At 46.3% G+C, this 11,203-nt stretch overlaps 1 protein-coding gene across 5 annotated transcripts in view; it reads right to left on the bottom strand.

Moving 5' to 3' along the window:
• Positions 1–6,751: 6,751 nt before the first annotated feature.
• Slc44a2 (solute carrier family 44 member 2) overlaps positions 6,752–11,203 on the bottom strand; it is a 34,474-nt gene continuing 30,022 nt past the window's right edge. For 2 of the 5 annotated variants that reach the window (XM_063265729.1, XM_063265728.1), the window contains exons 21-22: positions 9,315–9,399; positions 6,752–8,867 (exon numbers count right to left, since the gene is read on the bottom strand). In XM_063265729.1, coding sequence (XP_063121799.1) covers positions 8,743–8,867; positions 9,315–9,399 — 210 coding nt within the window. In that variant the 3' untranslated portion in view covers positions 6,752–8,742. The remainder of the gene's footprint in view (positions 8,868–9,314; positions 9,400–11,203) is intronic. The other 3 variants (XM_006242651.4, NM_001134715.1, XM_039081711.2) reach the window with 2 other exon arrangements.

The raw sequence follows: 11,203 nt of genomic DNA, 5'->3' as shown, positions 1-11,203 counted from the left end.
CAAAGTGGCTGGGTATAAAATTAACTCAAATAAATCAGTAGCCTTCCTCTACACAAAAGAGAAACAAGCCGAGAAAGAAATTAGGGAAACGACACCCTTCATAATAGACCCAAATAATATAAAGTACCTCGGTGTGACTTTAACCAAGCAAGTAAAAGATCTGTACAATAAGAACTTCAAGGGGCTGGGGATTTAGCTCAGTGGTAGAGCGCTTACCTAGGAAGCTCAAGACCCTGGGTTCGGTCCCCAGCTCCGAAAAAAAGAACCAAAAAAAAAAAAAAAAAAAAAAGAACTTCAAGACACTGAAGAAGGAAATTGAAGAAGACCTCAGAAGATGGAAAGATCTCCCATGCTCATGGATTGGCAGGATTAATATAGTAAAAATGGCCATTTTACCAAAAGCAATCTACAGATTCAATGCAATCCCCATCAAAATACCAATCCAATTCTTCAAAGAGTTAGACAGAACAATTTGCAAATTCATCTGGAATAACAAAAAACCCAGGATAGCTAAAGCTATCCTCAACAATAAAAGGACTTCAGGGGGAATCACTATCCCTGAACTCAAGCAGTATTACAGAGCAATAGTGATAAAAACTGCATGGTATTGGTACAGAGACAGACAGATAGACCAATGGAATAGAATTGAAGACCCAGAAATGAACCCACACACCTATGGTCACTTGATTTTTGACAAAGGAGCCAAAACCATCCAATGGAAAAAAGATAGCATTTTCAGCAAATGGTGCTGGTTCAACTGGAGGGCAACATGTAGAAGAATGCAGATCGATCCATCCTTATCACCCTGTACAAAGCTTAAGTCCAAGTGGATCAAGGACCTCCACATCAAACCAGACACACTCAAACTAATAGAAGAAAAACTAGGAAAGCATCTGGAACACATGGGCACTGGAAAAAAATTTCCTGAACAAAACACCAATGGCTTACGCTCTAAGATCAAGAATTGACAAATGGGATCTCATAAAACTGCAAAGCTTCTGTAAGGCAAAGGACACTGTGGTTAGGACAAAACGGCAACCAACAGATTGGGAAAAGATCTTTACCAATCCTACAACAGATAGAGGCCTTATATCCAAAATATACAAAGAACTCAAGAAGTTAGACCGCAGGGAAACAAATAACCCTATTAAAAAATGGGGTTCAGAGCTAAACAAAGAATTCACAGCTGAGGAATGCCGAATGGCTGAGAAACACCTAAAGAAATGTTCAACATCTTTAGTCATAAGGGAAATGCAAATCAAAACAACCCTGAGATTTCACCTCACACCAGTGAGAATGGCTAAGATCAAAAACTCAGGTGACAGCAGATGCTGGCGAGGATGTGGAGAACGAGGAACACTCCTCCATTGTTGGTGGGATTGCAGACTGGTAAAACCATTCTGGAAATCAGTCTGGAGATTCCTCAGAAAATTGGACATTGAACTGCCTGAGGATCCAGCTATACCTCTCTTGGGCATATACCCAAAAGATGCTTCAACATATAAAAGAGACACGTGCTCCACTATGTTCATCGCAGCCTTATTTATAATAGCCAGAAACTGGAAAGAACCCAGATGCCCTTCAACAGAGGAATGGATACAGAAAATGTGGTACATCTACACAATGGAATATTACTCAGCTATCAAAAACAACGAGTTTATGAAATTCGTAGGCAAATGGTTGGAACTGGAAAATATCATCCTGAGTGAGCTAACCCAATCACAGAAAGACATACATGGTATGCACTCATTGATAAGTGGCTATTAGCCCAAATGCTTGAATTACCCTAGATCCCTAGAACAAACGAAACTCAAGACGGATGATCAAAATGTGAATGCTTCACTCCTTCTTTAAATGAGGAAAAAGAATACCCTTGGCAGGGAAGGGAGAGGCAAAGATTAAAACAGAGACTGAAGGAACACCCATTCAGAGCCTGCCCCACATGTGGCCCATACATATACAGCCACCCAATTAGACAAGATGGATGAAGCAAAGAAGTGCAGACCGACAGGAGCCGGATGTAGATCGCTCCTGAGAGACACATTCAGAATACAGCAAATACAGAGGCGAATGCCAGCAGCAAACCACTGAACTGAGAATAGGTCCCCTATTGAAGGAATCAGAGAAAGAACTGGAAGAGCTTGAAGGGGCTCGAGACCCCAAAAGTACAACAATGCCAAGCAACCAGAGCTTCCAGGGACTAAGCCACTACCTAAAGACTATACATGGACTGACCCTGGACTCTGACCTCATAGGTAGCAATGAATATCCTAGTAAGAGCACCAGTGGAAGGGGAAGCCCTGGGTCCTGCTAAGACTGAACCCCCAGTGAACTAGACTATGCGGGGAGGGCGGCAATGGGGGGAGGGTTGGGAGGGGAACACCCATAAGGAAGAGGAGGGGGGAGGGGGATGTTTGCCCGGAAACTGGGAAAGGGAATAACACTCGAAATGTATATAAGAAATACTCAAGTTAATAAAAAAAAAATAAATAAAAAAAAAAAAGAGCAATGGCTGTTCTTCCAGAGGTCCTGAGTTCAATTCCCAGCAACCACATGGTGGCTCACAACCATCTACAGTGTGAACTGATGCCCTCTTCTGGTGTGTCTGAAGACAGCTACAGTGTACTCATCATATACATAAGATAAATAAAATATTTTTTAAAAAAAGAAAGAAAAACGTCTTTTGCAGTTAACATCAGATGGAAGCAGTAGGAACAATCTATTCTTAGTTACAAATAGCATCCTGAACTGGTAAGGATTTAACACGGAAAACTAGGAAGAATGTAGTCTTTTTTTTTTTTTCTTTTTTCCGGAGCTGGGGACCGAACCCAGGGCCTTGCGCTTGCTAGGCAAGCGCTCTACCACAGAGCTAAATCCCCAACCTGGAATTTATTCTTTAATTCTGTTTTACAAACAGAACTCTTAACCTGAAGGGTATATTTTCTTGTTTTGATCTTACACTCAGGAGGCAAAGGCAGACAGATCTCTGAGTTCAAGCCCAGCCTAGTCTATAAAGTGAGTTCCAGGACAGCCAGGGCTACACAGAGAAACACTGTCTAAAAATACATAAAAAACCAAATAAATATTTAAACATTTTGATAAAACTTTCCAATTCATTTTCACCCTAAAGGAATTAGTCTTTGTTGAGGCCTGCTCCTTTTTTTTTTTCTTTTTTTCGGAGCTGGGGACCGAACCCAGGGCCTTGCGCTTGCTAGGCAAGCGCTCTACCACTGAGCTAAATCCCCAACCCGGAGGCCTGCTCCTTTTAACATAAATGTTTCCATTTTGTATTGAGACTGAGTTCATGGTTGCTACTTTAACTGACCCTGAAGAATGTTACTAATAAGCCAAAAAGTTATTGTTGGATCACTTGTACCCTGTTATCTCAGTGTTCTGAAACTTCCCTGTTCATCACCTGTCCACCACCCCTTACCTCGCTCAGGACCAATTAGCTTAAAGGTCAGCTGATGATACTGTCTAGTTAGTCAAAAATGCTGTACCACTCCCCTGTTTGCCTTTGAACTTTTGAACCTGGTTTTTAATATTAAAAAAAAAAACCTGCCCTGAGGACAAACTGGTGCCACAATTAGGTTTTTCCTTCTTGTGGACCTGGACATCCAGTAGTGTGGTGTGGTATAATAAACCATTCTTACTTAACGGAGATTGGTGTACAAATGGTTTGTGTGACAATTCCCAGACCCCAACAGTCCTTTAGTTTCTTTCACAGCAAAGACACATAACTGAGCCCTTAGCATTCATCTCTGTCACTGAGGAGAGAGGAGGGGAAGGGAGGGAAGGAGAGGCAGAAGAGGTCTTAGAATTTCTGAATCTCAATGAATGGCCTTCTGTTTCTCACTTCTGTCCCTGCCCTACCCCCCAGCATCACACACAGCCTACCCTCCTCTGCCTCTGCTCCTGGGCCTACTGCTTGCTAATGGAACTGGAGAAACAGACAGACATACCGACATAAAAACATACGTCTAGCGTCCCTTCTTCAAAGCCATCCATGCTCCTCAGGCAACAAGATGACTCCTGGAACTTCCCTCCCAAGACTAAAGCCAAGAGTGATGGAGCGTGCCTGAGATGCCATCTATTAGGGAGCCTGGACCAAGATTGTAGGTTTGAGGCCATCTTGGGCTACTTAGGAAATTGCAGGCCACCTTGGGCTACACAAGTGGACCCTATCTCAAAAAATAATTACAGGGCTGGAAGTACATTTTTAGTTTCAGGATTCAGGAGACAGAGGCAGGCGGGTCTCTGTGTGTCTGAGGCTAGCTTGGTTTATACAGTGAGACCCTGTCTCAGATTTGTTTTTAAAAGTGGAGAGGGTGGACTGGAGGGAGGCCTCAGTGCTTATGGGTATACAGTCCTCTTCTGCAGAGGACTTGTGTTTATGTGTTTATGGTGGCTCCCAATCGCCTCTAACTACAGCTCCTGGGGATCAGACACCACCCTCTTATGGCCTCTGCATCCACATGTATACACAGACACATACATAATATTAAATATAAAACCTTTAAAAATAATAAAAATAAAGTTAAAATTAAAGAAATATTCAAAAATGAGGGCTGGCTCGATTGGCTTGCCAGCATACACAAATACCTGGGATTTTTTGGTTGTTTTTTAAGATTTATGTTATGTATATGACACTTGCTGGTATGTGAAAATCCTGTTCAATACAATACTTCTTACTAAAAAGGAGAGGGACAAAGACAGATGGGGTTATGGGAAGTTTGATAGATTTGAGATTTTTTTCCAGGAACAATAGTTGGCAAGCTGCAGTAACAAAAGTAGGCAACAGGTGGCAGCAGTAAGCCTTCAGTCTGACAACCAGACTGACCCAAAGAGCCACTCAGAAGCAAAGAGAGCTTAGCCACTGAAGGCATTTGTCACAAACCTGAAAACCCGAGTTCCATTCCTGGGACAGACAGACAGACAGACAGACAGACAGACAGACACACACACACACACACACACACACACACAAAATTTAAGTGGCTAGAAAGAGAGTTTATTGGTTAAGAGCACTGGCTGACTGGCTGTTCTTCCAAAGGACCTTGGTTTAATTCCCAGAACCTATATGGTGACTCACAATCATCTATAAGTCCAGTGCCAGGAGTCTTCTGCCTCTGCAAGCAACAAGTATGTACCTTGGTACACAAACATTATCACTCTATAGACTAGGCTGGCCTTGAACTCACAGAGGTCTGCCTGCCTCTGCCTCTGGAGTGCTGGGATAAAAGGCCTTTGCCACCATATCCATCCTAGATTTTTTTTTAATTAAAAATATTTTAGGGGTTGGGGATTTGGCTCAGTGGTAGTTTGCCTAGCAAGCGCAAGGCCCTGGGTTCAGTCCCCAGCTCCGAAAAAAAAAAAAAGAAAAAAATATTTTAAAAATACTTATTATTGAGCCAAGCAGTGGTGGTGCACTCCATTAATCCTAGAATTCAGGAGGTAGAGGCAGGCTAATCTCTGAGTTCAAGGTCAGCCTGATCTACAGTGATATTTCCAGGACACTCAGGGCTACACACAGAAACCTGTCTTGAAAAAAAAAACTAAAATAAAAGTATTTGTGTTTGTGTCTGTGTTTGCATGTGGGTGTCCAAGAAGACCAGTATGTCAGGGCCCCTGGAGCTGAAGTTATAGGAGGTTGTATTTGGCTGACGAAGAAGCTGGGAACCAATCTTGTCCTCTATAAGAGCAGAATACACACAAAACCCTTGAGCCTTTTCTCCAGCCCCAGCCCCTGTACTATTTCTTCCTCCTCTTCTTCTTCTTCCTCCTCTTCCTCCTCCTCTTCTTCTTCCTCCTCCTCCTCCTTCTCCTTCTCCTTCTCCTTCTCCTTCATCTTCATCATCATCATCATCATCATCATCATCATCATCATCATCATCTGCTATTTTGAATGTGTAGGTGCCATTCAGGTGCTGGGCATAGAACCAGGTCCTCTGGAAGCAGCAGCCAGTCCTCTTAATAGCTGAACCATCTCACTTCAGTTTGCAGCTTTAAAAATAAGCAAAGGGGTTGGGGATTTAGCTCAGTGGTAGAGCGCTTGCCTAGTAAGGGCAAGGCCCTGGGTTCAGTTCTCAACTCCGAAAAAAAGAAAAAAAATAAAAACAAGCAAAAACAACAGAAAAAGAAACAACTTTTTGTGTGTGCTAGGGCGTGTGGAGCTCACAACTGTCTATAATTCCAGAGGACCCTAAGCCCCACTTCTGGTCTCTGAGACCAAGGAGGCATAGGCATAGGGCACAGATATACATGCAGACAAAATGCCCAAAAACATAAAAACAATTTAAACAGTAAATGTATCCTGATCTTTCGAAGGAACCAGTCGATTTCCAGCCTTGACAAGGGGCCTCATGACCTCTAGTCCAACCCCAGGGGCTCCAATGCCTGCTGCTGGTCTCTATGGAAAACTGCATCCACATGGCATACACTCACCCAGAAACACAGAAGCTACAAAATAGACTAAAGGAATATGCACTTCCCTCCACTGTGACGCTTGGTGCAGGTGCAGGGTCCGCCTGTGTCCAGGGCAGTTACTGAGGGGAGGAGAGGAGAAGCAAGCGGCTGTTCCTGGACCCTAGGAATGAGTGGAAGCTTTTTTTCACTAGGGTCCTACAGGAGCCAACAGAAGCTGCAGGGCACGCTTTGGCAGTAAACTCCAGGCTGTTTTCTATCTCTCCTTCCCTCTGAGATACCCTCCCTCCCACAGCATCCCACATCCCTATTAACCACACCAGGTCAGTATCTGTACAAGAGGCACTTTATTAACTGGCTGGAATGCAATTACGTAAGCACAGGGCAGGGCATACAAGAGAAGGGTGGGGCGCGATGGCACACAGGCAGGCATAGGAAAGCCTGGGCCTCCAGGCTGGGAGCCTCTGGTTTCCAACATCCTGGTATCTCACGGATAGCCATAGTGGGGTGAGGGGAGGGTCTTAGCATATGATAGGTAAAGTGAGGAACCAGTCTACTGGCCCCCAAGATTAAGAAGTTTGGCAAACAGAGTCTCTAGTTTCAAGTGAAAGAAACCAGATAGGCCTAGTTAACTTGGAATACACAACACACCCACACCTCATCCCCTGAAACCATCCCTTGGGTGAACTTCAGTTTCTTTCCTCTCACAAAGAGGGCAGTGTGTATTACTGGAAGAGAGAGGGGTGGGGAGGCAGACCCTATTTTCACTCATTTTCCAACCTCAAGTTTTCCGTTTGGAAGCCATCAGTCAAAGGTACTCTGTAGGATCTAAGTACAGAAGCCTGTTTTCCAGAGCCACTCCCAACCCCCACCACCGCTCTCGTTCCTTGCACAGGGCCCTCCTCCCGGATGGATGTTTATCTGGAAAACTCCTCCAGTTCTGGGTACACACTCCTTCCTGTGACCCCAGCCACCCCAGGCTGGAGGTGGGGTTACATGTGAAGGCACTCTTGGTGACTCCACTCAGCTATGGAGCCTGGTGGAAGAGAAGCAGGTGGGCCTCTTACCGTCTGTCTAGGCTGCAAAGGACTAAGAGTGAGACATGTTATTTGTTGGCCCTTAGGCGACATCAGCCAGTCGTGGAGATCCAGTTTTATTCTGGCTAGGAAGCTTGGAGCTAGTGTTCATTGAGCTCGTCTCATCCAGTCTTCCCCTCTTGGCCAGAAGGGTTACCGAAATACAAAGAAGTTGGCTGCACACATCCTCGGGCCATCTCCCATCCTCAACTTCAAGTCGCTTCGCCATATTGGCACCGTCTGAGCCAGCAAGGATTGGAGAGACCCATTCTGTCCCATTTCCCAGGGCTGCACCGAAAACTCCCAAGTGCCCTTTGGCATAGGACAGAGATGCCCCAATTCCTCTGGGTCCCTGGAAATGGGGACTCGGGGAGGGTGGCAGAGAGGCAGTGATGTGACGTTACACAAGTCTGATGAGCTGGGAACTGGGACCCAGCTGCACAGCAAGCACCGGATCACAGCGTCCTGAGAGGGCTGGGCGGCAGGCATCTTTAGGATTCTGCTACTTTCTTGTTGGTTTTATTCAGGAGTTTCTTGAGAGTGGAAGACATGAAGTAAGGCCTCTCGGCTGAGCCGTCGTTTCTCTCCAGATCCTCCACTGTGGACAGAGCCCCAAAGCACGTGATGTGAGAGGGAGTTGACAGGAAGGCGTGGGGGTTGGGGACGGGGAACAGGGGAACAGAGGGCCGTAGAGAAGCCTCAGGGTTAGAACGCAACACACAGGAGCACAGGGCGTAGCAGCAAAGGTCTGTTACCCAAGGTATTTAAGAAGCCGAAACAGAACAACGCCAGCCTCAAGGCCTGCTTTCACTACCTTAAGGTCAAGGCCAGCCTGGGCAACCGAGTGAGACATTGTCTCAAACTACAAAGTTAACAAGGCCAGGGCTTAGTTTAGTGGCAGAACACTTGCCTAGCATCCCCCAGCGAGGGGCTGGGGACAGCTACGGCCTAACATTACCCAGAGAGGGGCTGAGAGCGTGGCTCAGGGGCTGAGCCCCTGCCTAGTCCCCCCACCCTCCAAGAGACTGGGGGCGTGGCTCAGCGGCTGAGTCTCCGACTAAACGCCCCAGTGAGAGGATGGATGGGCTTTCGGCTCCGGGATAGGATGACTGCCTAGTTTTGCAAAAGAAAGGGATGAGGAAGGACTACAGGAGCCCCACGTTCCCAGTCAAAGAAGCACCATCACATGCACAAACCCGGTCTCCAGAGGCCCACTGGCCAGCTTGCCAGTCTCCCTCACTCTCTACTCCTCCTCAACTTCCTCCTGCTTGCCCGCCTGCGAACTCCCCTTCAATAGGATGTCTTTCAGCTCGGGCGACATGAAGTAGGGTCGCTCCTGAGAGCCGTCATTCCTCTCAAGGTCCTCACCTGGGCCCCCCAGGAACCAGCAGGGGTGGAAAATAGGGTGGTCAGGAAAGAAGGGGGTTGGAAAAGGGAGGCAGAGGAAAAAACGGAAAAGAAGCCAGCAGGCATGGGGGGGAGGAAGGGGAGGAGGAAGAAAAAGACACGTGGAGACCAGAGTTAGTGGCACCCATGAACCCTGCACTAGTCCCCAACAAAGCCAGAAATTTCAAAGCCACAGACCCAGGGGATAGAATATTCCAGCTATGTCTGGACAGGCGGGTGAGGAACAGTTAGCTTGAAGTGTGGTGAGGAGGCCAGGAAGGCATGCGTGGGCCTAGAAGGAACACCTCTGGCCCTGGGGGACTCTGGGGTGAGGGTGGCTTTGTGCTTTCATTAGAGGGAGGCATTTCCTGTCCTCTGGGGAGAAGGAAGTCAGGGCCCCTGGTGTGCTGAGATAAAGGGGTCACTCACAGAAACAGAGGAACAGTGTGTCCACGCACATGCCATAGACGCTGAAGAAGCCGTGCGCGATCAAGTAGGAGCCAATGATCACTGTCTATTCAAGAGAAAACATCGTTTTTCCAGCTGGCCCCATCACTGTCCTCCCTAGGCTGAGAAACCTCTTACTCTCATGAGCCAAGAGGCAGACTGTATTTACAGAATTCATGGCAATCCCCCTGCCTCATCTTTGAAACATCTGTTTACCTTTTACAAAACATTTGTGCAAGTATCTTGCTGGCATGTTTATATGTGTAGCCTGATAACCCAGAGCATCAGAAGTTGCCAGATCCTCTGGGGCTGGAGGTGAGGACTGAACCCAGGCCCTCTGCAAGAGTAACTGTCCTCTTAACTGCTGAGCTGTCTTTCCAGCCCTAAAAACATTTCCCTCTCAGCTTCATGTGTGGTTCATGCCTTTCATCCCAGCACTTGGAAGACAGAGGCAGGGGGATCTCTATGAGCTCAGGACCAGCGTGGTGTACACAGAGTTGCAATCTGGCCAGGATTACATAGTGAGACCCGGTCTCAAAATAAATCATTTATTTATTCGTCATGCCAATGTGGCTATGATGAGTAAATCACTTCCTGTTTTCCCTCATTTTAGTTTTGATTCTAGGTACGGGCACAGGCACCTAAGAGCAATTGCTCAGGGAGGCCAGAAGAGGACATCAGATCACCTGGAGCTGGAGTTACATAGTCTAGTGCAGTCGCTGGGAATTGAACATGAGTCCTTAGCGAGAGCAACACTGCCCTCCTGCTGCACGGCTGCTGCTCCTGCAAAGGCCCTGGGGTCAATTCTCAGACCCGCATGGCAGTTCACAGTCATCCGTAACCTCACATCCCAGGTCCAGAGAACATGATGCCTTCTTTTGGCCACCATGGGCATCGTGCATGCATGTGATAAACAGACACACATGCAGGCAAAACACCAAAACACATAAAAGTCAGGAAATCGGAAAAAGGGCTGGAGAGATGGCTTAGTGGTTAAGAGCACTGGCTGCTCTTTCAGAGGACCTGAATTCAATTCCCAGCAACCACATGGTGGCTCACAACCATCTGTCATGGGTTCTGATGGTCTCTTCTGGTGTGTCTGAAGCAACAGTGTACTCACATATATAAAGTAAATAAATCTTTTAAAAAACTAAACAATAAAAAAAAATCATAAAAAACACTAAAGGCTGGGTTGGGGATTTAGCTCAGTGGTAGAGCGCTTGCCTAGCAAGCGCAAGGCCCTGGGTTCGGTCCCCAGCTCAAAAAAAAAAAAAAAAAAAAAACAATAAAACAAAAAAACACTAAAGGCGGACTGACCCTGGGCTCCAACCTCATATGTAGCAATGAATAGCCTAGGAAGAGCACCAGTGGAAGGGGAAGCCCTTGGTCCTGCCAAGACTGAACCCCCAGTGACTGTGATTGTTGGGGAGAGGGCGGTAATGGGGGGAGGATGGGGAGGGTAACACCAATGTAGAAGGGGAGGGGGAGGGGTTAGGGGGATGTTGGCCCGGAAACCGGGAAAGGGAATAACAATCAAAATGTAAATAAGAAATACTAAAGTAAATAAAGATGAAAAAAAATTAAAAAAAAAACCAAAATACTAAAGACACACACCTTTAACTATAGCACTTAAGGGCTGGAGAGATGGCTCAGTGGTTAAGAACACTGACTGCTCTTCCAAAGGTCCTGAGTTCAAATCCCAGCAACCACATGGTGGCTCACAACCATTTGTAATGAGATCTGATGCCCTCTTCTGGTGTATCTGAAGACAGCTACAATGTACACATATACATAATAAATGTTTAAAAAAAAAAAAAAAACTATAGCACTTAAGAGGCCGGAGCAGGCAGGTGTCTATGAGTCTGAGGCTA

The sequence above is a fragment of the Rattus norvegicus genome, chromosome 8 (genome assembly GCF_036323735.1).
Source record: "Rattus norvegicus strain BN/NHsdMcwi chromosome 8, GRCr8, whole genome shotgun sequence".
Taxonomy (NCBI): Eukaryota; Metazoa; Chordata; class Mammalia; order Rodentia; family Muridae; genus Rattus; species Rattus norvegicus.
The sequence above is the reverse complement of the archived record's forward strand: the minus strand, read 5'-3'. Positions and strand labels throughout refer to the sequence as shown.